The following is a 26,688-nucleotide window of genomic DNA, read 5'->3' as shown; positions in this document are numbered from 1 at the left end:
AAAGGACTGGGATTTCGAATGCACTAGATGGATCCGAAGATGACGCAGTGTGGCAGAGAGACGAAGAATCTGATACTGGTATTAACAGCAGCGAGGACGGCGCATCAGATACCAAAACCTGCGATAGCGACACAGAATATTTGGAATAAATTGTGTACCGGTAAGTCCGTATTTCACAACAAAGCGATAATTTTTTGCAAGTGTAATATTTTAACTTTAATACTCAAATTAATGACAATTAACTTAATATGTTCATTTTTATTTTCAGGTTGGAAAAACGTTCGCCGAATTGTTGTGAATAATTATGAATTTTGTTTTAGACTAATTTAATTATTTTGATGTATAAACACGAGTATTACATTCATCTTAAATTTGAATCAAATACAATTTAGTTATAAATAAATTTTTTGAGTAATACAAACACTGGTATTAAAAATTCTTCGTATAATGGTCGCGCCCTACTATTTTTTTTCGAAAATTTTGGTATAAAAAGTGCGACGATTATGACTGGAAATAAGGTATAAAAAATACCCACAACAAATATTATATTTATTACAAGTTGCTTTACGTCACACCGACACAGATAGGTCTTATGGTGACGATGGGGATACGAAAGGGCTAGGAGTGGGAAGGAAACAGCCGTAGCCTTAATTAAGGTACAGCCCCAGCATCTGCCTGATGCGAAAATGGGAAACCACGGAAAATCATCTTCACGGCTGCCGACAGTGGGGTTTGAACCCACTATCTACTGAATACTGGGTAGTGGCCACACTTGAGCGACTGCAGCTATCGAGCTTGGTAATATTATTTTTATATGTTTGTTTCCAAGAGAACTTCCAAAATATCATGTGCTACTTCTTTTCTTTGAGCGACTGTACCACTTGCAACTTGTGAGGTTACATGATTTCACGTCCTAGGACTACTAAAGGAAACTTTGTCTCATTCATTAATTTTTAAATGTTTAGTGTGACTAATAATCCTGATTTGCTCCAATGCTGTTCGGGCCTTTATAGCTCTCCTGTGGACATACTTTGCAGCAGAACAGTGGTCTTCAAAAAATAATAAGAAAATAGAAAAATAATTGACATATGAAGTGTAGATAAATTGGTAGGGATTAAGAAACAATTTCACTAATTCATAACTGTTAGGTTCTCCCGTTTGCCAAAACTACAGGTAATTTTGAGCAATAAATTTATAAACTACCTGAAAATTTCTCAAGCATTCTATGCTTGGGTGGAGAGAAAAGAGGTCTTCATAAAGTTCCAGATTTCAAGTTCCTAAGTATTTAAACAGAAATAAACATAAATGTTTATAAGTCGAAACTGGTTAAGACGTCCCTCTCTAGCGCGTTTCCCATGTTATTACATCATTATTCCTAAGTCCCAATCCATGTCCTATCAAATACACGTTAAAGAAACCTGGACAGCACATTTATGTCACTCTTTAGTATGTTCGTAATATTCCCACCGTAAGAAATTTAAATTAGCGTTCCAGGCCACGTTGCTCGCACGATGCACCAGCGACGACTGGCCTGGGTAAGGATTTGGTAGAGAACTTAATTTCAAGGCCCTAGCGCAGCATTGCCAACCGTACAATCTAGATCGTACATGTGAGACAGACAACCAGGCAATTGTGAAGATGGCGGTGGAAGGCAACCTGGAGGAAGCGGGCAACAAGCTAGAAGATTTACTACAAGGCGCAGACATTTCAGGGCCTACATTTAAAAGGAAAGCAAAGCCTTGGTTTAAGAGAAATTGCTACATGGCAAGAAAGACTGCACTGAAAGCGCTGCACGCAGCCCTTAAAGCCCCAAGCACCATTCTACTGGAAGATTACACCAACAAGAGACGGACCTATAAGGCACTCATAAAACAGGAGAAAAAGCTATGTCAGAAACAGGAAGAACAAAGATTGATAGAAAAAGCAGATCAATGCCTGTATAAAGCTCTTAACCCAAGATATATAAAGGAAAGGGAAGCACTGAAGATCCAAACGCTTATAGAGGCGTCGCTCCCAAATGTACGATGCAAAAGATCCTAACAAAAGTCTTATGTCAACGCCTGACTAGAGAAGTAGATTCCGAACTACCAGAAGAACAATTTGGTTTTAGAAGAGGGAGGAACACGATTCAGGCCATCAAGTGTCTACTGGATGATATTGAAGCAGGTACAACTAGAGCAGGAGGTAAGCTGTACACCATTTTCGTCGACATCTCCAAAGCCTTCGACTCTATCAGCCGAAAAATCATAATGGAGAAACTAGACAGATTATTGAGAAGTAATGCAAGTCTCAAACGACTAATTCAGAACATACTGGCCTCAAACTGCATAGAAATTAGTGACGGAATAGTGAAGTCCAACCCAATTCAACAAACCACCGGTGTACTAAAAGGGGATCCACTAAGACCAGTACTATTTATAATTGCTACGGCGGACATTATAGAAGTAATCCCTGAAGAAACAAGCATATATATGTATGCAGACGATATCGTGATTGCCTCGAGGTCCATCGAGAAACTGCAAGAGACACTTGACGCGTTGGTGAAGTGGACAGAAGAGAATAAACTTCAGTTAAATGAGGAAAAGACAGTATCAATGACATTTAACCTCTTAACATGAAAGCCCGAGTATACTCGGGGTTTTATATATTTATATAAAATAAAATAGCCGGTGGCTACAATAAGCCTACGCAGTGGCCTCCACGGTATGCACTATCCAGCGTCTTGGTAGGTGTGCTAGGTACCAACTGATGAGCCCAGCCTAGCACACGGGGGCGAAACGCTGGCAACCAGGAATGAGTTAGCTGGAAAATTTATAATGTCCAATAACGGACCATTTATATTGGTATTATACTCGGGAATGTCGCTCATTGGTCGGTACCTAATTTAAAAGCCCGAATATACTCGTTTCTTGTTGTTTCTCAATATTTCCGCCAGATATTTATGAAATTATTACTTTAGGGTCCTATTTTTGCCAACAGACGTCTCTGACTCAACCGTAGTGGATGTCGGTGACTCAGGCAGTTCGTTTTCGCTGTTTTCCAGCGATGTAGCATTGTGTGTTGATCCTTGTTTTAGGGCATTTCACACAGTCACAAACATATGAACAGTATTGAGTGTAATGTTGTATTACTTGCCATCTGTTTAGTGCTGTGTTATTTATTTTAGAACCCGTAAAAAATATCACGAGTATACTCGGGATTTTAAAGCAGGAACTTTTCGGTGGCTTATATTTCATTGTTAAGTTCGAAAAATGTATTTTTATTGTTACCACTGTCATTAGTTTTCAACAAATAGCCCATTTTAACAATAAAAAAATTAGGTAAAAAAGATCACAATTTTGTAAAAAATTGCTATGTTAAGAGGTTAAGAAAGGAGGTAAAGCATCAGAGTTTCATATACATGGGAAACCTCTAAAGAATGTATCGAACTTCCAGTATTTGGGAGTCACACTACAAACTAGAGGTAATGTTTTCTCTACCCACATCAATGACAGGACAAATGCAGCAATCAGAGCCATCAAACGACATACAAAATTTTGAATAAGTTGTCTATTAAAACAGCCCTGAAATTATTTGACCTCAAAGTGTCACCAGTGATCACCTATGGATTAGAAATTGTATGGCCGCATCTAAAAATGAAACAGTTCGAGCAACTAGAAAAAGTGAAAGCTACGTTTCTGAAAAAGGCACTATGTGTCTCGAAGTACATGCCTTCAAGGCTTGTATATGAGTTAACTCGCGAACCTTTCTACGTAGAGGATCTCCATTGTCACCTACTGCTACCAACTACACCAAATATCTACAGTTCATAGAGAAATTAAGACCAAAGAAGAGGGACATATGGAGCAAATTTTACTCGACGGACGCAATGATTTACAAAGACTGGCAAGGAGGAAGATATGGGCCGAGACACTTGATTACGCTTTGCAATACACGGATTTCATTATAAGCTGTGTAAAACAAAGAAATTCCATCAACCAGACACGGACTGTGTATGTGAACGTTGTGGTAAGAGCTGTGAATGTTATCACCATGATTCGTACTTGTCGGCGCGAATCGATGATAGCCTTCTGCAGAGATGACTAATGCTGTGTATTAATGTAAATATATTTTGGCGATTGGCTGCAATAAAATATATGATGTGTACTATGATGATGTGTACTATAAGTCGATTCAACGGTGGATAATACACCTATTGTACGATCCTATGACATCATCAATTTTGTCTGGTTTTCTTTTTAAAATGCGTAGATTTTACCCCTTCTTTTATTTGTGCTAGTTATGCTCCGTCATAGATGACAAACTGGAAAGAGAGGGAAAGGCTTTTTGAATAATGAGTTTCCCAAAGGGAATTTACCAAGAGCGGATTCTTTCCTTTCTGAGTTACTTCATGGTATCGCGCCTGTAGATCATAGCATTCGCCTTCAGCAGATTGAGGATGACACCATCAACGATGATATTAAAGCCTGCTCAGAAGTAAATGAATTTTGAGCTAACAAGAGAGTTAGCACAACTTGCGATCGCAATTGCAAAAACTTTCTGGTTTGTGTTTAAGTGTTTACATGTACATTACAAATATGTGCACAATATTTGCCATCGAGAATTACACTGCGCTTTACAATCATGCGCATGTTCAGGCACCGAGTTCAAAATATGGGTTGTTGGTAGCTCTTGGCAAAAGATTACGAGGATGAGCATGTCCACAGAGTATAAAGTGCCGAAAACAGAGTTGCTTAACACAGTAGGAACACTTTATGAATGCTTGCAATAAGCAGTCTTCCGAGTTACACGGCTTTCGAACATCAAAAATACGTTTGGGTGGCGATTGAAACCTCTCTGGTCAGAAATCATATCCAGCTACAGTCCAGGAGTACCGAACAAAGTCAGCGAAGACTGGAGAACAGAACTGATTGTGTAGAATGCACATCATCAACGAAAATGGATACCTCGACGATGGTGTGAACTGATAGTCGCTAAGGATAATGTGATCTTCAATCCGCTTCAGCACTGCCTTGAACTGTCGGAAGAATAGCACATCAAGTGGCTGAATGTAAGGTGTGCACCCAGGAGGGATGGTCTTCACTGTATACACCATATTTTGCGTTCTGTCACAATATGTCCCGAGGGAATCAACCAGAAGAAGAGACTACTGTGCTGCATATGGGAAGTAGACATCTTGAAAGAATTGCGTCATGATTTATTTCGTGATTAGGCCGGACTTTGAAGCAATTTGAACCAGATTTTGTGGTTTCAGCACGTGCTGCGCTACTCGCACTCCAAACTGACCATTAGGTTCCTGGTAAATAACCAGCAACATTGGAAACACGTATACACTTGCCGAAGTAACGGGTTGGATGGTGTAAGAATGAGTTGTTGCGTGATCACTCCGCACCAAACTTCTTACTGACTTCTCTCCCTTGTAATGCAAAGTTCACGACAAGTGAAGTTCTTTTCGTATACCACTTTGATCGAAATCTGTATACGTTCCATGGTATTCATTAAGGACATTACGTCTTTTGCGAAACTCGTCACATTGTTCCTTCACGCCACCATCTGTATTCCAGGCTTTAGTGGTTACAAATTTTGTTATTGCCCGTGAACCAAGATGGTGTCTCTGTTTAAACCGTGCAACCCATCCATAGACAGATACAGTGAATCAAGTCTATCCTATTTCTCAAGCCTTTTCTAAACCCCAAGCACGAATATCCCTGTCGTGAACATTAGTGCCTAGAACAGTTCTCGACACTCTGAATTTTTCCACTACATAATTGTCATGCAGGAGAAGTTTTGAGCGCTGGCCTAACTCCCCTTTTTCTACAACGTGACATAAATATCGTAGAACATGTACGTTTAAATTAAAAATAGGAGAGGATTTCCACCAATCAATACTTATTTATTGTATATATTAAACTACAGGACCGGTTTCAACCTCATATTCAAGGACATCTTCAGCTGAACCATATATACATATTAATATAATGAAGCTTTGATTAAGATTGTGGTGTTGAAGGAATGCCATATGATGATGATGTACATTCAGTTACATACAAATGGGGCACGTCTTAGTGTGAGCTGGCGTATATGTCATTCTGTGCAATATTGCAACTGTATGTCTAAAATGTTGAAGGTCTTAAAACTAGTGTATAAAACACGTCTTTTCCTAAACTAACTTATATATATGTACAAGATAAAAACAATACATAAAAACACTTCATGTACATGAACATTCGTTCTTGCTTGGTGGTCAATACATCGACTAACTTCCGTATTTAAGTCTTATTCACAGTTGTACACTTCAGCTGCTATTCACAGAGTTTGTAAAATTGCATGGATAAAAGTTTTGTCTTCCTGTGCGTATATGAGATAAAACACTTTCAATTTAAAAAGGGTGCCAAATGTATGGATGAAATTCAAGTAAAATATGTTCAGCTCTGCTGTGTGTGTTGCCCTTTTATAAGAACCAATTCATGTTTTCTTATTGGCGTCCGTAAATTTGGGTGACATTGGTTTCAAAGTAGTGGCTCCTTTCCCATTTGTAGCTGTGCAATGATGTTATGTTTATCTGTGGAAGATAAGATTGAGTTATAAGTGATATTGTGCGGAGGAATGTCTAAGGGTTATGTGTGTGAATTGGAATATGTACTTACTGTTGTTGGTGTAGCTGAGTTGTGTTTGACATGCGAGCTTGTAATGTACTACTTCGTGTTCTTCTTGGGCTTATGCTAGCTGCTGTGAGGGGAAGGAAAGGAGGGGTAGGGAGAGTTGTTGTTGTATGGGTAGGGATGGAGCTGGGTGTGTTGTTTGGTGTTTTTCTGTTGCTTGTTGCATTCTGTTTATCGATTAACTTAAGGTAAGGGTTTTTTAAGGCGGGGATAACTGTATTGAAGATGATGTTAGTTTTTCTGTGATTTCATTTATGTTGTAATTTGGATTGGTGTACTGATCCAAAGTGATGTAGAATTCTTCTGTTATGTTGAGCAGGGGGCCTTTGGGGTTTATGTTTAGGATTTGCATATCGTTATCGATGTTTGTGAAACTGTGTTTATAGTCTGCGACATGTTGTCCTATTGAGGAAAAATGATTGTGTTTCACTGCATTTATGTGTTCGTTATATCGGGTTAGGAAGTTTCTACCGGTACGTCCGATATAGCTGGTCTCGCAGTTATTACATTTGATGCGGTATACCCCTGAGTGGTTGTATTTGTTGTTGCTGTTGATTGTCCTGACATTGTGTATGATGTTGGTACTATTGTGTGTAGTTCTGAATGCTATTCTTAGGTTATGTTTTTTAAAAATGTTAGTTATGGGGTATATGTGTACATTGTTGAAAGTGAATAGTGCATAGTCTTTCTTGGGTTCGTTTACTTTTGTTAGTTTGGTTTTGGGTTGGGATTTTATTTTGTGAATGATTTTGTTAACCATGTCTTTCTTGAATCCATTGTTTTTAGCTATGTCATGAATTAATTGTAATTCTTTGTTTAGATCTTCTTTTGTTAACGGTATATTGAATGCTCTGTGTATCATGCTATAGTAGGCTGCTCTTTTGTGTATGTTGGGGTGAACGGAATCCATTTTAATTGTATTTGAGGTATGCGTGGGTTTTCTGTATATTCTGTAAGAAAGGTGGTCATCATGTCTAGTTGTCGTTATGTCCAGGTAGTTCAGTTTGTGATTGTTTTCGGATTCCATGGTAAATTTTATATGGGTATCTATTGTATTAAGTTTATCTAATATATCAGTTTCATTTGTGGACCTATTGTCGAGGATGATAAAGATATCATCAACAAATCTACACCAAAAAAATATATGGTCTATTTTGTTGATGAATGTGTGCTCTAAATAGTCTATGTAAATTTCGGCAATTATACCAGAAGCGGGAGATCCCATTGGTAAACCCTGTTGCTGATAGATAGTATCATGGAATTTAAAGTAGTTGTTACTAATGGCAAAATTAAGTAATTTAATGAACTCTTCTATTTCCAAAGTGCTTAGATTGCTATGACTTTTTAGGTTAGATTCAATGATTTCTATTGTTCGTTTTGTGGGAATATTTGGGTACATGTTTATTATGTCAAATGATGCGAGTTTGTGATATGGTTCAATCTTTAATCCTTTTGTCCTATTACAAAATTCTATTGAGTTCCGTACTGTTTTATTAGCTAAGAATACGTAGTGCTTTTTGAGAAATCGTTGAATAAATTGCGAAAGTTTATAGGTTGGGCTTGCTCTGTAGTTCATAATGGGTCTCATTGGAATATGTTCTTTGTGTATTTTGGGATAAGCTTTAGCAGTAGGTATTTGAGGATTCATTGCTATAAGTTTAGAGGATTCTACTTCTGTTAAAAGAAAGTGTGTATTTTTTAATAGGGTTTTGAGGTTCCTTTGTATGTTATTGGTCGGGTCTTTACGTTTGATGAGGAAAGTGTTATCTTGAAAACATTCTTTGGTTTTCAATATGTATTGGTCTTTGTCGATAATAACTGTGGTATTGCCCTTATCGGCTTTCGTTATTAGTAGATTATTCTGTTTTATCTTGTCTTTGAGGTTTATGTGTACTTTGTTGGTTGATTTATTATTTTGGGAGTTACTGTGAATTTTGTCAATATATTGTGGGAGCCTTTTTTTAATATCATATCTGACTTCGTCTCGTAGCTCATGTGGGATTTTCTGTATGGCGTTTTCTATTTCGGTGATAGTAGTTGTAATGTTCTGGAAAGTTGATGTGTTACCCCAATTGTGCTTGGGTCCCTTGCTCAAGATAACAGTTTCCATTTCGTTAAAAGACGTATTTGTGAGATTTTTTACGGGTGGGTGGAATTTGTGTTCAGTGATTTCATTGGAAAAGGTGGCAGAGTTCGTGTTCGGAGTTTCGGTTTTTGGGTTTGGTTTGGATGGTTGTTTAAGTGCTTCTAACTTCTTATTTAGTGTATTCTGTTTTTTGGTGGCTAAGTTCCTGATTTTGTCTGTCGTGATCTGCTGAAAATTATCCCAATAGCTATGTGGTAACTCGTTAGATGCCTTTAAATGTATAAAAACTTTATTTCTTCTTTAAGCCAGATTTTGTTTGTTCTTTTTTGCGTATTTTGAGTTTGTTTGGTGTGTCTGTGTTTATTGTTATATTTTCTCAGGAATTTAGGTGTTAAGTCATTTTTTAGACATTCCTTCAGAAAAACAATGCTCTTAATCGCATTCGTTAGTTTGATCTTTAAGTTTCGAAATCTATGTGCGTTCCATTTTGCCTGGTTGGCTACGATATCGTAATCTATAATCTTCATTTCCGTATTGACAATTGCACAATTAAAAATAGGAGAGGATTTCCACCAATCAATACTTATTTATTGTATATATTGTATTGTATATACCGTAAAAAACAACATCTTAACAACGAACTATACCGAATACATTTAAAGGCATCTAACGAGTTAACCACATAGCTATTGGGATAATTTTCAGCAGATCACGACAGAAAAAATCAGGAACTTAGCCACCAAAAAACAGAATACACTAAATAAGAAGTTAGAAGCACTTAAACAACCATCCAAACCAAACCCAAAAACCGAAACTCCGAACACGAACTCTGCCACCTTTTCCAATGAAATCACTGAACACAAATTCCACCCACCCGTAAAAAATCTCACAAATACGTCTTTTAACGAAATGGAAACTGTTATCTTGAGCAAGGGACCCAAGCACAATTGGGGTAACACATCAACTTTCCAGAACATTACAACTACTATCACCGAAATAGAAAACGCCATACAGAAAATCCCACATGAGCTACGAGACGAAGTCAGATATGATATTTAAAAAAGGCTCCCACAATATATTGACAAAATTCACAGTAACTCCCAAAATAATAAATCAACCAACAAAGTACACATAAACCTCAAAGACAAGATAAAACAGAATAATCTACTAATAACGAAAGCCGATAAGGGCAATACCACAGTTATTATCGACAAAGACCAATACATATTGAAAACCAAAGAATGTTTTCAAGATAACACTTTCCTCATCAAACGTAAAGACCCGACCAATAAGATACAAAGGAACCTCAAAACCCTATTAAAAAATACACACTTTCTTTTAACAGAAGTAGAATCCTCTAAACTTATAGCAATGAATCCTCAAATACCTACTGCTAAAGCTTATCCCAAAATACACAAAGAACATATTCCAATGAGACCCATTATGAACTACAGAGCAAGCCCAACCTATAAACTTTCGCAATTTATTCAACGATTTCTCAAAAAGCACTACGTATTCTTAGCTAATAAAACAGTACGGAACTCAATAGAATTTTGTAATAGGACAAAAGGATTAAAGATTGAACCATATCACAAACTCGCATCATTTGACATAATAAACATGTACCCAAATATTCCCACAAAACGAACAATAGAAATCATTGAATCTAACCTAAAAAGTCATAGCAATCTAAGCACTTTGGAAATAGAAGAGTTCATTAAATTACTTAATTTTGCCATTAGCAACAACTACTTTAAATTCCATGATACTATCTATCAGCAACAGGGTTTACCAATGGGATCTCCCGCTTCTGGTATAATTGCCGAAATTTACATAGACTATTTAGAGCACACATTCATCAACAAAATAGACCATATATTTTTTTGGTGTAGATTTGTTGATGATATCTTTATCATCCTCGACAATAGGTCCACAAATGAAACTGATATATTAGATAAACTTAATACAATAGATACCCATATAAAATTTACCATGGAATCCGAAAACAATCACAAACTGAACTACCTGGACATAACGACAACTAGACATGATGACCACCTTTCTTACAGAATATACAGAAAACCCACGCATACCTCAAATACAATTAAAATGGATTCCGTTCACCCCAACATACACAAAAGAGCAGCCTACTATAGCATGATACACAGAGCATTCAATATACCGTTAACAAAAAGAAGATCTAAACAAAGAATTACAATTAATTCATGACATAGCTAAAAACAATGGATTCAAGAAAGACATGGTTAACAAAATCATTCACAAAATAAAATCCCAACCCAAAACCAAACTAACAAAAGTAAACGAACCCAAGAAAGACTATGCACTATTCACTTTCAACAATGTACACATATACCCCATAACTAACATTTTTAAAAAACATAACCTAAGAATAGCATTCAGAACTACACACAATAGTACCAACATCATACACAATGTCAGGACAATCAACAGCAACAACAAATACAACCACTCAGGGGTATACCGCATCAAATGTAATAACTGCGAGACCAGCTATATCGGACGTACCGGTAGAAACTTCCTAACCCGATATAACGAACACATAAATGCAGTGAAACACAATCATTTTTCCTCAATAGGACAACATGTCGCAGACTATAAACACAGTTTCACAAACATCGATAACGATATGCAAATCCTAAACATAAACCCCAAAGGCCCCCTGCTCAACATAACAGAAGAATTCTACATCACTTTGGATCAGTACACCAATCCAAATTACAACATAAATGAAATCACAGAAAAAACTAACATCATCTTCAATACAGTTATCCCCGCCTTAAAAAACCCTTACCTTAAGTTAATCGATAAACAGAATGCAACAAGCAACAGAAAAACACCAAACAACACACCCAGCTCCATCCCTACCCATACAACAACAACTCTCCCTACCCCTCCTTTCCTTCCCCTCACAGCAGCTAGCATAAGCCCAAGAAGAACACGAAGTAGTACATTACAAGCTCGCATGTCAAACACAACTCAGCTACACCAACAACAGTAAGTACATATTCCAATTCACACACATAACCCTTAGACATTCCTCCGCACAATATCACTTATAACTCAATCTTATCTTCCACAGATAAACATAACATCATTGCACAGCTACAAATGGGAAAGGAGCCACTACTTTGAAACCAATGTCACCCAAATTTACGGACGCCAATAAGAAAACATGAATTGGTTCTTATAAAAGGGCAACACACACAGCAGAGCTGAACATATTTTACTTGAATTTCATCCATACATTTGGCACCCTTTTTAAATTGAAAGTGTTTTATCTCATATACGCACAGGAAGACAAAACTTTTATCCATGCAATTTTACAAACTCTATGAATAGCAGCTGAAGTGTACAACTGTGAATAAGACTTAAATACGGAAGTTAGTCGATGTATTGACCACCAAGCAAGAACGAATGTTCATGTACATGAAGTGTTTTTATGTATTGTTTTTATCTTGTACATATATATAAGTTAGTTTAGGAAAAGACGTGTTTTATACACTACTTTTAAGACCTTCAACATTTTAGACATACAGTTGCAATATTGCACAGAATGACATATACACCAGCTCACGCTAAGACGTGCCTCATTTGTATGTAACTGAATGTACATCATCATCATATGGCATTCCTTCAACACCACAATCTTAATCAAAGCTTCATTATATTAATATGTATATATGGTTCAGCTGAAGATGACCTTGAATATGAGGTCGAAACCGGTCCTGTAGTTTAATATATACAATAAATAAGTATTGATTGGTGGAAATCCTCTCCTATTTTTAATTGTGCAATTGTCAATACGGAAATGAAGATTATAGATTACGAACATGTACGTCTTGCACCATACGATATCGTTTCTGTACTGTATTGAAGCTTAATCGTTTGGTTTTCCCAGAATCTTGGAATGAAATTATCTCCTTTGCCTTCTCAAAAGATACAGCACCCCACCTCTTCCTCTCTGGTGGGCTTGGCAGATCCGCAGACGACTGGCTTCCATCACTTTTCATTAACGACTCTTCCTCACAGTCAGGTTCTGGATCATCCATAATGTTTTCACAATCAGGTAAGTCTTCCTCTGCGTATTCATATTCTTCAATATAGTCTATTGTATATTCTTGATGTATATTATTATCATTGTTTGCCAATGTTTCGTCTATCACATTGATTATGAATGCAGATGCATTTCTCTCACTTACTGTAATTTCTCTGGATCTTCGTTTGTGTTTGTAATGGCAAAAAATTATACTCACTATATTGGCAGGATTCATTATCACACGATTACGGTGACAGTGGCTCACTATGAAATTGGAAACATCACAAACAGAAGGAGCTTTATGAGCGGTCGAAGCAGATACAACACAGACTAGCTTCCTTGCTCTTAAGCGGAATGTCCGTCTGGTTCCCCTAAATGTTGCATCGGCAACTGTGTGGGGTGACCTTGGACATGGCGTGGCGTGTCGACCATAGCATACACGTAAAATAACTAAAGTAGCTAGAGAAAATGTTTACGGTGTCTAAACTTACTACAGCCATGATATCATGTTAGATAGGGTCTACTTGGAGCGGAAAAGCAAATCTTTGTAACTTACAGTGTACTTGGCGATGGCACTTAATTTATACAGCAGTGTTCTCCCCAGGAATGTTCGTCAACCGGGTGACAGGAATGAGTATCCGGGCGGAGAATACTACGTAAAAAATACATGGGATAACATTTTCTTGCATTCCCCTCAGGACATTAACAGTAATATCAGACAGGTAAACATTAACTGCAAACTTGAACTGTTTTAGTGGTGTTTTCACAAACAAGATATAACAGAATATTTTGAATTTCTAGTGTTCTACTGCTTGTTCATAAACACGTAACAGCGGGACTTATCACTTGGTTGCTGTGCAGTCCCATACAGGATTGTAACGTCGTGAGGAATCGAGCTGGCATGCGATTCCACGCTAATCGAGACACCCTCGCGCATGACACTAACATTGAAACTCTGATGAAATTGATGCAATTATGCGACAGTAATGAAGATTTATCATATAATAAGTAGTTTTAATTTGGAGCACCCAGTGACTCATATGTATTGATATTATGTAACTAGTACACATCTAGGTTATGTTAGCCGGACGGTCTGTAAAAACGTAAGGGCGGTGCACCCATTAGAAAAGTCCTATGGAGAACACTGTACAGTGTTGTAATCAGCACCTCAAACATATTCACACAAACCACAAATCACCTGCAACTGTGATTACAAGTTGTGCTAACTCCCTTGTAAGCTACAGGAGGTGAAAAGCACGTTTGGTGAATGCGAGTTTCCTGCACTTCCAGAAATTTCACTCTCTGTTTTGGCATGCCCTCAATCGAATGGTGATTGTGAAAGGATATTCAGCAAAATTTATCTCATTGAAGTCAAAAACAGGAATAGGCGAATTACTTCTGTACTGAATGGATGCTTGCTGGCCAGTCAGTGTGTTCAAGTCAGTGATATGTGTAAAGATTTCAAACTGTTGGAGAATGTGCTTAGCAAGATGACTAAAGCACAGTGGTATAATCAACCTGCAAGCACCGGTACTTCAGAAGCTTCTGATGCAAATGTGCCTAGAGGTTCCACAGAAGAAGAAGGTGATGACGATTTCCAACTATGAAATGACTTTATGTCATGTTGTCTACTTCTCTACAAATTATCCAATTCCTGAGTAATCTAAATAAAATTCATTTTCATATCCTTGATACTGTATCTTACATATTAACACAATGACGTATATTTATTTTCCATCTTACTGTTTAAATGTGTAGTTGTGGCAGTGGGACACCTAGCTATCATGTTATACATAATCTGCGGAACATGGATTTTTACGAGCGCCCTGAAACAGTGGTACTCGACTTTTCGGAAATCTCATATTATTAACCAAAAATTGTACCAGCTAGCTTCTGACAAGCAAGCTGCTGTGTAAGTGAACTATTGCATCAGTAAAGAGACTTATAGCGAATATTTTAATGGTTATTTTAAGTTGTACGAACCTCTCCTTAAAAAATACGATCTTTTTGGGGTTATTGTACTATCCTGACCATCTCAGAGGTGGGCAACGCTGCCCTAGCATGTCGGCCTATTGCTGCAGGGAGCGTCAGTCACGAATGAAGAGGTGTTTTATGACACAAATAAAAAGATGGCAGGATAATCTAATATGCCACATACTTAGACATGGTGGATTATTGAAGAAAATAACAGAGGGTTTCATAGAGGGAAAAAATTATAGAGAACGACCAAGATTAGAGTACATGACGCAAATATTAGATGACATGAGATGTGAATCCTTGTCCGACTCACTGGCTGAATGGTCAGCATTGAGGGTTTGTGTTTGTCCCAACACTTTCCTATTCATATTCAGAAAACACACTACACTACACAACCACCACAGAAACACGCAATAGTAATTACATCCCTCCATATAGAGTTGACGTCAGGAAGGGCATCCGGCCGTAAAACAGAGCAACATCCACATGTGCAACACAGTTCGTGCCCGCGACCCCCCCAGATGTGGGAAAAGCAGTGGAAGGAGAAGAAATGTGACTCCAACTGTGAACTGAAAAGGAAAGCAGAGAAACGTGAAGAATGGAGTGCTGCTGCCAACAAACCACACAGCTGATGACTACAGAGAGAGAGAGAGAGAAAAATTTTTGGGTATCTTTTTCTTTACGTCGCACCGACACAGATAGGTCTTATGGCGACAATGGGACAGGAAAGGTCTAGGAATGGGAAGCAAGCGACCGTGGCCTTAATTAAGGTGCAGCCCCAGCATTTGCCTAGTGTGAAAATGTGAAACCACGGAAAACCATCTTCAGGGCCGCTGACAGTGGGATTCGAACCCACTATCTCCCGGATGCGAGTTCACAGCTGCGCGCTCCTAACTGCACGGCTAACTAAGAGAGAGAGAGAGAGAGAGAGAGAGAGAGAGAGAGAAAGAGAGAAGTGAATTATATAACAACATACATAAATTAGGCCTACAGTACTTAGGCCTAGTAGTTTGCAGGACATTCAGTTATGGAGAAGAAGAAAGCTAGACAGTTTACAAATGATAGAAAATTAAAGTTAGAAAGAGGATACTAATCCACACATGAAATGTGTGCAAGTTGCCCAGATGTTAGACATTCCTACGATAACTTTAAACATAATGGTAAGCGACTTGTATAATTCGCGTCTCTAAGAACGTTTTTCCTTGTGTTTTGATATGTTGTGTTCTTAAAATGTTTTATTTCATTATTTATTTCACCAATTATAATTGTAAACACTTGTTTCTTTGTTTTCATCGTAATTACTTTTACATTTAAACCTAACCTTAAATTTAACAGCGTAATTGTTTTTCATTTTTTAGCATGTACAGTCTTTAGGACATTTTTTTCGGTCTCCACAAAAAGTCCTAACTGGTAGGCCTACATTTCTAAATATCCGAGTGTGATCTGATAGAATATGATGATGAAATGAAATGGCGTATAGTGCTGGAGTGTCCGAGGACATGTTCTGCTCGCCAGGTGCAGGTCTTTTGATCTGACGCCCGTAGGCGACCTGTGCATCATGATGAGGATAAAATGATGATAAAGACAACACATACACCTAGCTCCTGCGCCAGCGAAATCAACCGATGATGGTTAAAATTCCTGACCCTGATGGGAATCGAACCCGGGACCCCTGTGACCAAAGGCCAGTACGCTAAGCATTTAGCCATGGAGCTGGACAATATAATGATGTCCTTTCAAGAATGAAAGAATGTCATTCTATTTTAATTAAGTTGTTTCTTTTTCAAGTATAATACTGTTACCATATGTTTTCTTTTTCAGGTAATTAATAAATTTATTACTCAAGATTAGTTTCGGCAGACTGAAGAACTTAACAGTTATAAATTATCTGAGTCAAAAGCGAAAATTTCACTAAAGCAGAAAATTTTGTTTTTTGGCATGACGGCTACTTCCAGCTCCCAGAATAAATATTTTCAAAACACTTTCATTTGCGAGAAGAGGGTGAAAAACGTTAGTTCCTTTTTTTGTATGGCTTATAATTTGGTCTGCCCGAACAGTGACAAGAACATTAGATGACATAAGAAATATTTGATGAAAGTGGTAGTCGTAATTATTGTTTAAAGTGAAAGTAATAACTGATGGTATGATTACTATAATTTTATTATTAAATAAATCTTTAAAAAAGGTTTGAAGCACCTACCTCTATATACGGAATGCCCATTAATTTAAGCAATTCTTTACATTCTTCAACGTGAGTCTTGTTGACTTTCACTAACCGTCTGTTGAATTTATCCATAAGTTCAGTATCTCCTGTGAATCACAAAATTTTATCCATTAGCAGATATAGAATTAAATCAAAATCATCAGAGGAATTTTAAAAGAGTTTGTCAATCTATTAATAATGACATAATAATAGCTTACAAGATACTATTGCATTGTTATCCTGGACCCCTGTGGTCACCTTATCTATAAGGCAGGATCCGTTCTTTTCAGAATAAAGAGCTCAAATGTTCCATATTTTTCATCATAACAGAGACATCATAAGAGATCTTCAACAATATATTAATCCTGTTTTAGTGATTATCTGTTATGACAGCTACTTCCAGCTCCCAGAATAAATATTTTCAAAAGACTTTCGTTTGCAAGAAGAAAAGAGGGTGAAAATGTTACTTCCTTTTTTATGGCTTATAATTTGGTCTGCCAGAACAGAACGGGGGTTTTTTTTTTTTTTACAATCTGCTTTACATTGCACCGACACAAGGGGGTCTTATGGAGACAACGAAGTAGGAAAGGACTAGGAGTGGGAAGGAAGAGACTGTAGCCTTAATTAAGTTACAGCCTAGATGAAAATGTGAAACCACTGAAAACAATCTTCAGGGCTGCCGACAGTGGGGTTTGAACCCAACATCTCCCAAATGCAAGCTCGCAGCTACGTGACACAAACCACACCACAACTTGCTCAGTGTAACAAAATCTGGTAGGACTTTGAAGCCTTCACACAATATGAATTTTATGATAGATTTTGTTCATTTTATGTATCAACAGGTGGGACATATCCCCCATTATGTGACTAGATGTGATGGGTGGGAGAGGGGTAATGCACAGGGTGGGAGTCATGTGGATAGCTGGAGTACAATTTTGGATATACAGCCATCTTCAAGAAAACACTGTGATTACATACGTTGTCTGATTTAGATGCAATAAATGGCATTCATTTATTAAATGAACTTATTTTTTTCAGATGAATAGTGGTTTTAATAAGAAGATTTGGCATGAATGTTGCGAGCATGTAAAAACTTTTAGTGGAAAAACTAGTGTAACCCGTAACCAGGCTGTTTGACCCAAGTTGAACGTGTTCAACCTGATAAAGTAGATCAAGAAACCCACAAAAAGTCTGCCTAATATGAGGCTGAATAGACCGTAAGAGCAGGAAAAACCAAAAAGTCAGATGCACAGAAAAGCGAGGCCACTGTGCAACCGACCCATCTGTCATGGTTGATAGACTTGGAATCAACAACAGATGTGGACGATACAGAGTTCCTAATCAAAAGAATGTTTTACGAGATGTAAACTTTGTCAGATTCATGAAAAAGGTTATTAAGCTTGATTGTGTGATTAGGCCAATCTTGGTAATATATGCCTTGATACAGCCTTTACTCGAAGCATTAATACTGAGTGCTCAAATTACAATTCATACTTCTCATATCATCTAGATAGGCATCTGTCAAAAACACGTTGTAAACACAAGGGAAATATCACGTATTTACAAGACATGTTTTTATGTACTGTATAGTACCAGTTGTGTGGTTGATATTACAAGGAAACAGCTTGTGCCTGTGAACACCATATGCTATGGCAAGACGGTACCTGCTCTCAGCCACCAGAATCGCAAGTTGTTTACTGATATTTTAGAAAGTAATTCTCCGATGAATGAATTCAATGTCGGAAGTTTTAATAGGATGCACCTTTCTGATAGTGCCAGAAATTATTTATTTCTATTTGATCCTATTTAAAAAATGAAGTTGATATCTCTGCAATAATATGCCCATGGCAAAATGTAAATAAAGCATAATATTTCAAGAACCCCTTAATGCCACTTACGAATTAAAAAAAATTTATATCATCAATGGATTAGAGGTTATTTTGGTATAACATCTTAGATTATAAATTATAATCTTCTTGTAATGTAACTTCAAAGATTCTCCAGTCTGTTGAACACTAAATAGAACACCTATAACACTATTTACACTATTAAACAAAGAATGATGCTTCATTCTTGAAAGAACATCAGATTCTATCAAATCACAACACAGTTTTCTAAACTGATGAAAATTGTTCACTACCATATCAATACTGAGAGATCATTTATACAGTGATTAATGTATTTAATCAATTTTGTCCTCATGTGCGACCCTCCTTATGGGGAAAGTGTTTATTCTCTGATGATGATTGTTTTAAGTGTACTAACATCGAAGGTCATCGGCCCCTAATGGAACGAGATGAACGACATGAGAGATGAAGTTAAAATTTTAAAACGTATCCACTGACTAGATATAAAAAAGGTGATGAAGAAAAATGAGGATGAGAATAAAACAATCAGTGGATCTAATACGCAATGCCTTATTCTCTAATAAAATTAGAGAAAAGACAGGAAACAAAACGAATAAGGCATTGCCTGGTAGTACAGATATATACAAATAATTTACGTTAGATGTTAAAATAACACATTAAAATACGCAACACAAACTAAAATGAAGTCAATGGGATAAAAGCGCAATTGACACAAAAAACACTAGGACAAAGGACATCATCACACACGATAAAAGAGACCACTATCCCTCATAAAGCGGAGGACGAGGTCTACTGACTGCTCGTCATCTCGCAAGATAAAGGAGATTGTACTCGGAAGGTTAAGACTACGACGCAGATCGGCCAGGTCCACACACTCCGTAAGGATGTGTACCACAGTAAGATGGTTGCCGCAGGTACACACCGGAGGGGGGTCTCCTTTCAAAAGATGCGAGTGGGTCAATATGGCGTGGCCGATCCGAAGACGACATAATACCACGGCTTCACTCCGCAAATCCCGAACGGAAGTCCTCCATACCTTCGTTGTTCCCTTTATCGCTCTCAGCTTACTGGGAAGTGGATTGGCCTGCCACTCCATCTCCCATGTTTATTCTCTGAATAAATATATATATGTTTAAATTCTGTTCATACACTTTAATGATTATAATGAAATAAAAGTATGAACATGAATGAAAGATTATCTTGTAAGACATTATTTTTTGTGATAATAACCTACTAAAAGGTCTAGAGAGGCTAAGATACTGCATAAATTCAGATAATTTACTACAGATGAAATTATCCTCCTAACAAAATTTCAGACATTTTAAGTCAGGAGTAACCTTCTGTGGGATTCATTAAGCACTAATACAAAAAGATGAAATGTTGTTCAGAAGGTAATTTAGTGTGAATAAGATGGGGGAGGGTGGTTTAAATTATGCATGGTTATTGAGGTTAGTTTGTTTAAAGTTAGTGTTCAGCAGACGTAAATGGTTTAAAGTTACACTGACTGAATCGACACTGAAGGGTACAGCTTCTTTCTTAACAAATCACTGTCTATTGCTTTCTCAATACCTGCAGGGTCACAGATGCAAACTATGTTGCATGTGCATTTGGTGCTGTTTTATGGATGGATGCCCTTCCTGATACCAACACACTGTAAAATGTAATCACTACTGTGTATTTCGGTGGAGTCTGGTGATGTGATGTGCTGAACATCTTAAATGAAAATCCCTGTATAATGTCCCCTAATTCTTACGTTACACACAGCATTAATGCAGTCCTTACTTCTCAAAAGAACAGTTAAAAGAGGAAACCTGTAATTCATATATTTTTAACCACAGTTTGTATATATTCACCACATCCTAACAGTGAAATGGATTTTATATTAATATAATCCATAAACTTCATCTCTTAACTTTCTCTAGGATTCCTTTCAAGGGCTGTAACAGAAGACCAACACTACCATAGGTTTCTCTCCACGGTGGTCGCAGCACCAATCCAAGTCAATGCATATGGTATTTTTCTTCAAATGAAAAGTCACTTCCTGAGGTTCAGATACCACCGAAGATCCCATGGCTACGACCATGCTATCAGGTAGAAATGATACAACATTTACACTAGGAAATCCAGTAAACACTCACATAACATTTACTAATCACATACATCCTTATCTCGTTCACAGGAAAAGAATGCTTGAAATTTCACCCAACACATCACAGATTATATATACTGTATTTGCTCGCATATAGCTCACACTTTTTTGACAAACAATAAGTGTGAACATTTTCAGTGCGTGATATACGAGGGGATTTGTGTGCAAAAGATTGTATTAAAAAAAAAACGTAAAATTTTCATTAGGCTATTGAAACAAGACAACTGGTATACTTATCCTATTCATTGTCACTGCTTTCAGTCTCCGAGCTATTCTTGCGAGCATCATTCTGGTCACCATCCCATACTGCATCATCCTGACTTCCATCCAACGCATTTGCGATGCCCGTCTTCAAGAAACTCTTCACAATAACATCTGTCGACAACATAACCCATGCACACACGAGTTCAACTGACGGCCTCATTATTTTGCCTGCTGGCGTCAATTCATGCTCCCCTCCTGCCATCCATTCAGTGTACAATTTATGTATATTGTCCTTGAAGGGCTTGTTGACGGAAACATCTAAGGGCTTTAGATAATGTGCGAGTCCACCAGGAATTACGGGATCAGTTTTCATTTTCTGAAGACATTTCTTCGTGTCTTCCACCAAGTACCCGCAGAAACTGTCCCACACTAGCATTGCTGGGTGTCGAAGCAGTGCCCCTGGCTGTGCTCCCCACACCGTATGGACCCAGTCCTGGACAAGAGCTGTATCCATCCATCCTTTCTCTTGAAACCGTACATGAATGCCTTTTGGAAACTTCACTTTAGGCACTGTTTTTCTTTTGATAATGTACGGTGGCAATTTTCTTCTGCCTGTGGTTATTGCTAGCATGACAGTGCAACGCTATTTTTCACACCCAGTTGTACATACAAGCACACTAGATTACCCCTTATTGTTGATGGTGGTGTTGTGTGGCATGTCAAAGTTTTAATACCAATATAATTGGTCCATTATTGAACATAAATTTTCCAGCTAACTCGTTCATGGTTGCCAGCGTTTCGCCCCAGTGTGCTAATTGGGCTCATCAGTTGGTAAATAGCACACCTACCAAGACGCATGTCTAGTGCATACCGTGGAGGCCGCTGCGTAGGCTACTTGAAGCCACCGGCAGTGCCAATACACTATGAGAGACTTTGTCTCATTTTCAAAAACTGATGCCTGCCTGGCCATCATATGATATAGATGTTGATTCCCATAGGGAACCTGAAATATTTGTCCCGAATGAGTAAATTTATAATAGCAATATAATTGGTCCGTTATTGGACATTATAAGGGTAGGTGTGCATTTACCAACTGATAAGCCCAATCAGCACACTGGGACGTAATGCTGGCAACCATGAATGAGTTAGCTGGATAATTTATATAATGTCTAATAACGGACCAATTATATTGGTATTATGAATTTACTCATTCGGGACAAATATTCCAGGTTCCCTATGGGAATCAACATCTATATCATGTCAAAGTTTATCAGGGTTTGATCTGCATTGCCAATTTGAGATAAGAGGTAATGGTTTTTCCTCAACATTGCTATCACATGGCGATGAAAATGTACTATTCTGTCGCTGAAATTGCTTGGCATTGCTAATTCCTCCCTTATTTGCTAGTTTGCGCGCTTTGAAATGTAAGCATCTTGTGCAAGATACTAAAGCCATCATTTTGCAACTCTATAACTTAATGAAGCAACTTGTCTTCCAGTTCAGGAAACTTACCAGTTTTTGGCCCTCTCAATGCCTTGTGTGTTCAGTTGGTGGTTTCTAGCGCAGCTTTCTGTTTACACCAGTAGCGAACATTAAACTCAGTCACACTGAATTCTCAACCGGCAGCTCCGTTATTATGTTCTTCAGCGTATTTTATCACTTTGCGTTTACACCCAGCCATATAACTCCCACGTTTCTCCATAACTTAAAGATCAACCTACACAAGAAAACTTACAATGAGAAACAAGAATGAAAAGTGAAGACAGAATACTGGTACTTGTGGACAATACAAGAGATGGACAATACCTAATACCATGATCACTTGACTGCCTCGACAGGGAAACAATCTCAGTTCACGTGATCAGGTCTGCCGGACAGCTAGCGATTTTACAAGTAATGAAAATCATTGCAAATCCGTATTGAAAGTATCTTATAATAAATGTAAGAAATTTATTTAACTTCCACCTATTCAGTACAATTTAGAATGTTGACGTTTGAGTTAAAACATTATTAAAATAAGAGTTGATACATGTTTTGCTCCCTTTTGTGAGCATCATTAGCCAATTAACATTTACCCAATGTTTAATAACATTGTGAATACTTTCTTGAGTTAAAATATGTTTGAGTGACAAATCTTATAATATTTTACAGATCATGTAACAATAAAAGTTACGTCTTTACACATTTGTCTAAAATTGTAGTATTAACATTGTCCTTTAAACTTATGAGCGAAACTCATCTGTTTAACATCTTTTTAAACCATTTGAGATCTGGCTAATTATTTTGATTCAGTATTTCTTGACTTGTGTAATTGTCCTTGAATCTTCGTTGTATATTCTGTATACTGTATATTTTAGCTCAATAGAATTATGGTTCATGTTTGTGGGTTACTGTAGTCACGTCCTAGTTCGTGAACCATGGGCAACGGCTGAGTGGCCTAGTAAGTGGTCCTGAGAGTCGGGATACCAGTTGCTATGGAATGGGAGTGGGCATCTTGGACATATTCTGAGTCGTGGCCCTCCTTGTGCTCAGGCGGCTAGGACTATACAATTCACCGGTGGTAGAAAACCCGTTAGAGGAGAGATCCTCACTTGGACTATGTGCAAGTAGGGCAGCATCCTACTTCATGAATTTACCGAGCTCAGAACACTTTAAGCAAGCCTCGGACCTATGGGAGTAATGTAGTCCCACTCCCATTTGACAGGCGAGGGACTCCTTGGAAACAACTTGGCGAACGAAATGGAATTTGATGGGGAGCTATCAATATTAATGGGGCTTATGGAAGAAAGAAGGTAGAACTGGCTGAGTCAGCAAAGAGGATGCATCTGGATGTGCTAGGAGTAAGTGATATTCGGGTAAGGGGAGATAATGAGGAAGAGATAGGAGATGATAAAGTGTACTTGACGGGTGTTAGAAAGGGAAGGGCGGAGTCTGGGGTAGGGCTCTTTATCAGGAATACCATTGCACGCAACATAGTTTCTGTTAGGCACGTAAATGAGCGAATGATGTGGGTAGATTTGTCAGTTGGAGGAATTAGAACTAGAACTGTGTCCGTGTATTCACCATGTGAGGGTGCAGATGAGGATGAAGTTGACAAGTTTTATGAAGCATTGAGTGACATCGTGGTCAGGGTCAACAGCAAGGATAGAATAGTGCTAATGGGCGATTTCAATGCGAGAGTTGGGAATAGAACTGAAGGATACGAAAGGGTGATTGGTAAATGTGGGGAAGATATGGAAGCTAATGGGAATGGGAAGCGTTTGCTGGACTTCTGTGCTAGTATGGGTTTAGCTGTTACGAATTCATTCTTCAAGCATAAGGCTATTCACCGCTACACATGGGAGGCTAGGGGTACCAGATCCATAATAGACTATATCTTAATAGACTTTGAATTCAGGAAATCTGTTAGGAATGTACGAGTTTTTCGCGGATTTTTCGATGATACAGACCACTATCTGATCTGTAGTGAACTAAGTATCTCTAGGCCTAGGGTAGAGAAAGTGAAATCTGTCTGCAAACGAGTAAGGGTAGAAAATCTCCAGGACGAGGAAATTAGACAGAAGTACATGGATATGATTAGTGAGAAGTTTCCAACAGTAGACAGTAAGCAGGTTCAGGATATAGAAAGTGAATGGGTGGCATACAGGGATGCTGTAGTAGAAACAAGGGAATGCCTAGGAACAACTGTGTGTAAAGATGGGAAAAGGCGAACATCTTGGTGGAATGATGAAGTGAGAGCAGCCTGTAAACGTAAAAAGAAGGCTTATCAGAAATGGCTCCAAACAAGGGCCCAGGCAGACAGGGATTTGTACGTAGATGAAAGGAACTGAGTGAAACAAATAGTTGTTGAATCCAAAAAGAAGTCATGGGAAGATTTTGGTAATAACCTGGAAAGGCTAGGTCAAGCAGCAGGGAAACCTTTCTGGACAGTAATAAAGAATCTTAGGAAGGGAGGGGAAAAAGGAAATGAACAGTGTTTTGAGTAATTCAGGTGAACTCATAATAGATCCCAGGGAATCACTGGAGAGGTGGAGGGAATATTTTGAACATCTTCTCAATGTAGAAGGAAGTCATCAGGGTGGTGTTGCAAACAGCCAAGCTCATGGGGAGGAGGAAAATGATGTTGGTGAAATTATGCTTGAGGAAGTGGAAAGGGTAGTAAATAAACTCCATTGTCATAAGGCAGCAGGAATAGATGAAATTAGACCTGAAATGGTGAAGTATAGTGGGAAGGCAGGGATGAAATGGCTTCACAGAGTAGTAAAATTAGTGTGGAGTGTTGGTAAGGTATCTTCAGATTGGACAAAAGCAGTAATTGCACCTATCTATAAACAAGGGAACAGGAAGGATTGCAACAACTATCGAGGTATCTCATTGATTAGTATACTAGGCAAAGTATTCGCTGGTATCTTGGAAGGGAGGGTGCAATCAGTCGTTGAGAGGAAGTTGGATGAAAACCAGTGTGGTTTCAGACCACAGAGAGGCTGTCAGGATCAGATTTTCAGTATGCGCCACGTAATTGAAAAATGCTACGAGAGGAATAGGCAGTTGTGTTTGTGTTTCGTAGACTAGAGAAAGCATATGACAGGGTACTGAGGGAAAAGATGTTCGCCATACTGGGGGACTATGGAATTAAAGGTAGATTATTAAAATCAATCAAAAGCGTTTATGTTGACAATTGGGCTTCAGTGAGAATTGATGGTAGAATGAGTTCTTGGTTCAGGGTACTTACAGGAGTTAGACAAGGCTGTAATCTTTCACCTTTGCTGTTCGTAGTTTACATGGATCATCTGCTGAAAGGTATTAAATGGCATCGAGGGATTCAGTTAGGTGGAAATGTAGTAAGCAGTTTGGCCTATGCTGACGACATGGTCTTAATGGCAGATTGTGCCGAAAGCCTGCAGTCTAATATCTTGGAACTTGAAAATAGGTGCAATGAGTATGGTATGAAAATTAGCCTCTCCAAGACTAAATTGATGTCAGTAGGTAAGAAATTCAACAGAATTGAATGTCAGATTGGTGATACAAAGCTAGAACAGGTCGATAATTTCAAGTATTTAGGTTGTGTGTTCTACCAGGATGGCTATATAGTAAGTGAGATTGCATCAAGGTGTAGTAAAGCTAATGCAGTGAGCTCGCAGTTGCGATCAACAGTATTCTGTAAGAAGGAATTCAGCTCCCAGACGAAGCTATCTTTACATCGGTCTGTTTTCAGACCAACTTTGCTTTACGGGAGCGAACGCTGGGTGGACTCAGGATATCTTATTCACAAGTTAGAAGTAACAGATATGAAAGTAGCAAGAATGATTGTTGGTACAAACAGGTGGGAACAATGGCAGGAGGCTACTCGGAATGAGGAGATAAAGGCTAATTTAGGAATGAACTCGATGGATGAAGCAGTACGCATAAACCGGCTTCAGTGGTGGGGTCATGTGAGGCGAATGGAGGAGGATAGATTACC

At 38.1% G+C, this 26,688-nt stretch overlaps 1 protein-coding gene across 2 annotated transcripts in view; it reads right to left on the bottom strand.

The window, feature by feature from the left end:
- Positions 1-26,688, bottom strand: part of Fen1 (flap endonuclease 1) — an 80,562-nt gene that overhangs the window by 41,166 nt on the left and 12,708 nt on the right. For both annotated transcript variants that reach the window (XM_067142455.2, XM_067142461.2), the window contains exon 4: positions 17,004-17,113. In XM_067142455.2, the coding sequence (XP_066998556.2) occupies positions 17,004-17,113 (110 nt within the window). The remainder of the gene's footprint in view (positions 1-17,003; positions 17,114-26,688) is intronic.

Source organism: Anabrus simplex, chromosome 1 (genome assembly GCF_040414725.1).
Source record: "Anabrus simplex isolate iqAnaSimp1 chromosome 1, ASM4041472v1, whole genome shotgun sequence".
Classification (NCBI taxonomy): Eukaryota; Metazoa; Arthropoda; class Insecta; order Orthoptera; family Tettigoniidae; genus Anabrus; species Anabrus simplex.
Note: the sequence above shows the minus strand (reverse complement) of the source record. Positions and strands in the feature narration are given on the sequence as shown.